Source organism: Octopus bimaculoides, unplaced genomic scaffold (assembly GCF_001194135.2).
Source record: "Octopus bimaculoides isolate UCB-OBI-ISO-001 unplaced genomic scaffold, ASM119413v2 Scaffold_58597, whole genome shotgun sequence".
Lineage (NCBI taxonomy): Eukaryota > Metazoa > Mollusca > Cephalopoda > Octopoda > Octopodidae > Octopus > Octopus bimaculoides.
This window is the reverse complement of record NW_026392236.1, coordinates 27249-30443: the sequence shown is the minus strand read 5'-3', so window position 1 is coordinate 30443 and position 3195 is coordinate 27249. Positions and strand designations below refer to the sequence as shown.

At 35.6% G+C, this 3195-nt stretch overlaps 1 protein-coding gene across 1 annotated transcript in view; it reads right to left on the bottom strand.

The window, feature by feature from the left end:
* Window positions 1-889: 889 nt before the first annotated feature.
* The window catches only part of LOC106876433 (adhesion G protein-coupled receptor G3), a gene marked incomplete at its 3' end in the record, with an annotated part of 5911 nt that continues 3605 nt past the window's right edge, over window positions 890-3195 (bottom strand). Inside the window, exons 2-4 of the mRNA XM_014924976.1 lie at window positions 2346-2474; window positions 1801-1947; window positions 890-1011 (exon numbers count right to left, since the gene is read on the bottom strand). Of these exons, the coding sequence (XP_014780462.1) occupies window positions 890-1011; window positions 1801-1947; window positions 2346-2474 (398 nt within the window). The remainder of the gene's footprint in view (window positions 1012-1800; window positions 1948-2345; window positions 2475-3195) is intronic.

The following is a 3195-nucleotide window of genomic DNA, read 5'->3' as shown; positions in this document are numbered from 1 at the left end:
TTTTAAGGTCTATTCCAACTATTTTCATTTAGAATTTGTTAAATGCATACGTTTTCCATAAAAGGATTTTTTTCAGAGATACTGGTTTAATTCAAAATAAAATAAAATTATCTGATGTGAATTTGTTTAAACGGATATATGTTACGCTACAGGCCTTAGAACAAGCCCACGTGATCGCTGGATTCATGCTCTATCTAGCATACTAAACGACCACATATATGTTGGGCTACCTTTGTGTGTTTTTGTTTAAAAGAGAGAGGCTAAGCGGTAATACCTGTTTTCTTCATAAAATCTAACACTGTCTTGGTGAGAGCTTGGAATGATTCTGAATTTGTTTACTGAGTAGGATTAGACGACTAATCTGAGTAGGATTAGACGACTAATATGAGTAGGATTAGATGACTAATCTAAGTAGGATTAGATGACTAATCTGAGTAGGATTAGACGAATAAAGGATACAAAGGAAAATTAGTTGTAATATGCCAGAAAGATTATACAAATTGGGAATCAAATATGTGAAAATAATTTAGCGACTGCAAGTAGTAGTAGTAGTAGTAGTAGTAGTAGTAGTAGTAGTAGTAGTAGAGACGGAGTCACTGCTGTCACTATTTTTTTCCTCTACATTTTCTGAATTGGAAAGCTATAAATTAATTATACTTAAACACACGAGATAGATTATCCTTCCTCGATTTTCTCATCTCATCATTACAGTGTGTCACTTAAAAATTCTACTCTATATTTATCCATTTACTCTTCATCAGAGTGACAATATTCTGGAATTCCTTCCTCACATATTTTCTCTGCAGACAGCAACAAACACATCGATCTCACCAACCTATGAGTAATCCAAAACAGTTTATAAAAAAAAAATAGAAATTGAAATGCTTACCTGAAACAAACATGAATTATTATTGTAAGAACGAGAAAGACAAATGATATTCCACAGCCAGTGTTAGATATAATAGATAAGTCATTTACATTTTCCTTCTCTCCTTCATTCTGGTAGACATCCTACAAGAGAAACAAACAAACAAGAGTTTAGCTCCTCCTACTCCACCTTCCTTATATGTTAGTTAACACTTAAAGAAGGAGTTTGTGTATAATACTGGTGTAAAAGGTGGTGACTACTGTATGCCGCATTAATAATGCTCCAGGCGATGCTGACACTAACAGAAACAACATCAATGACCTGACTATTTAATCTCAGTCTTCGTGATGTCAGGTGATGGCAGAACTGGTATGGAGTGAACTAACATGTGCATTTAGTTCAGCTTTTCCGTTAGGCTGAAATAGTTACCATAGACAGGGTAATGTTTTATTGTTGTAAATAGAAGCGGTACTGTTTGACTGACAGATATTTGGATACATGTGTATTATTGACATGAAGGTTTCAAGTGAATAAATGCCATACACGAGAGGAGAGATCTTGTAACAGAATCATGAAAAGACCAAATGTTTAACGTCTGCATACGAGCATGTCTCAACACAAATGAAGATTTTTAATTCAAGAGAGATTATTCCCCTTCACATCAACACCGGAGGAATTACTATGCATTATATTGAGCATAGTAGTTTCGTACATCTAAAAGGAACCATCCGGAGTATAAAGTATACACAACAGCAATGGCAAGAAGAACAAAAGTAACTTTTTAAAATATATCAACCTTATACATTTACCAAGATACTCTGCATCACAAAGTGCAGTGGATATGTTATTATACAAATCTTTAAAATCAGTAACGCATAGATATAACTGGCCAAAATCACAGGTAATTGACAACTTATCAAAATATTACCCACCATTACGGCAAAACTTGTTAGATAATTACAGGAACAAATTATTTGTTTTCCAGGTACATATTTGGATACTTTGCAGCCGTTTGGCGACCAACGGGGACTCAGTCCTGGGCTTTCATCCCAGTAAACACATTTTAGGTTGCTGGCATTCTGAAACAAATTAAACACTGATAATTTGATCAAATTACTTTGTAATTAGAATATATGTAATTATAATGTGACTCGTTTCACTTAGCAAACACCGAACAAACCATCGTCATCAATGTTTGGTTGGTACTGACATTGTGAAGTCCATAACAGATGCTGTGACCTAGTTTAACTGACCATTTCTTCTTGTTTATAAATCTATGTCTTTTCTCATAATTTACACTGAATCCTCATAACATTGGAAGCAAAATACATTGGATGGACTAGTTCGCGAAATATTTAATGAAGTATAAATCGACGTGGTGGTCAGGAATGGGAAGCGTTTCATCATAGGCCGACTGGGTTACGGATGACATGAACATAAACAGCAAAAGCAGCAATGATAAATACACAGCTATTACCTGGTTTATTAAATTAAAGGTTATATTAAGTGGTTCGTCAAGCTTCTTTATTGGAACGTTGGGAACATTGGCAGCAAGAACATAGCTGTTAATCTTAGTATTTCCTTGGGTATTGGATTTTTGTTTTACCTGTAAAGAGAAGTTATTAAGTAAATTAATTTATTCAATGAAATACATTGTTAAAGCATAAAACGATCAAACGTTAGGATTGCTGTAATTTGACATTGTTACTTTAGCCAACAGCACAACTTAATACAATATATACTGGTTTCAAAACTTGGCACAAGGCCAGCAATTTTGGTTGTAAGTTAACTCCATTACATCAACCCCTGTACCCAACTGGTACTCATTTTATTGACTCTGAAACAATGAAAGGCAGATTCGACATCGGCGAAATTTGAACTCTGAAAGTGAAGATGGATGAATGGCTCTGAGCATTTTTCCCAGTATGCTAACGATTCTGTCAGATGGAAGCCTGACAATAATATAATATATACTACACAAGAGCGGTGTGCTGGCAGAAACGTTAGCACGCCAGGCGAAATGTATAGCAGTATTTCGTCTGGCGTTACGTTCTGAGTTCAAATTCCGTCGAGGTCGACTTTGCCTTTCATCCTTTCGGGGTTGATAAATACCAATTGCGTACTGAAGTCGATGTAATCGACTTGATCCCTTTATATGTCCTTGTTTGTCCCGTCTATGTTTAGCCCCTTGTGGGCAATAAAGAAATAAGAAACGTTAGCACGCCGGGCGAAATGTATAGCGGTATTTCATCTGTCTATACATTCTGAGTTCAAATGCCGCCGAGGTCGACCTTGCCTTTAATCATTTCGGGGTCGATAAATTAAGT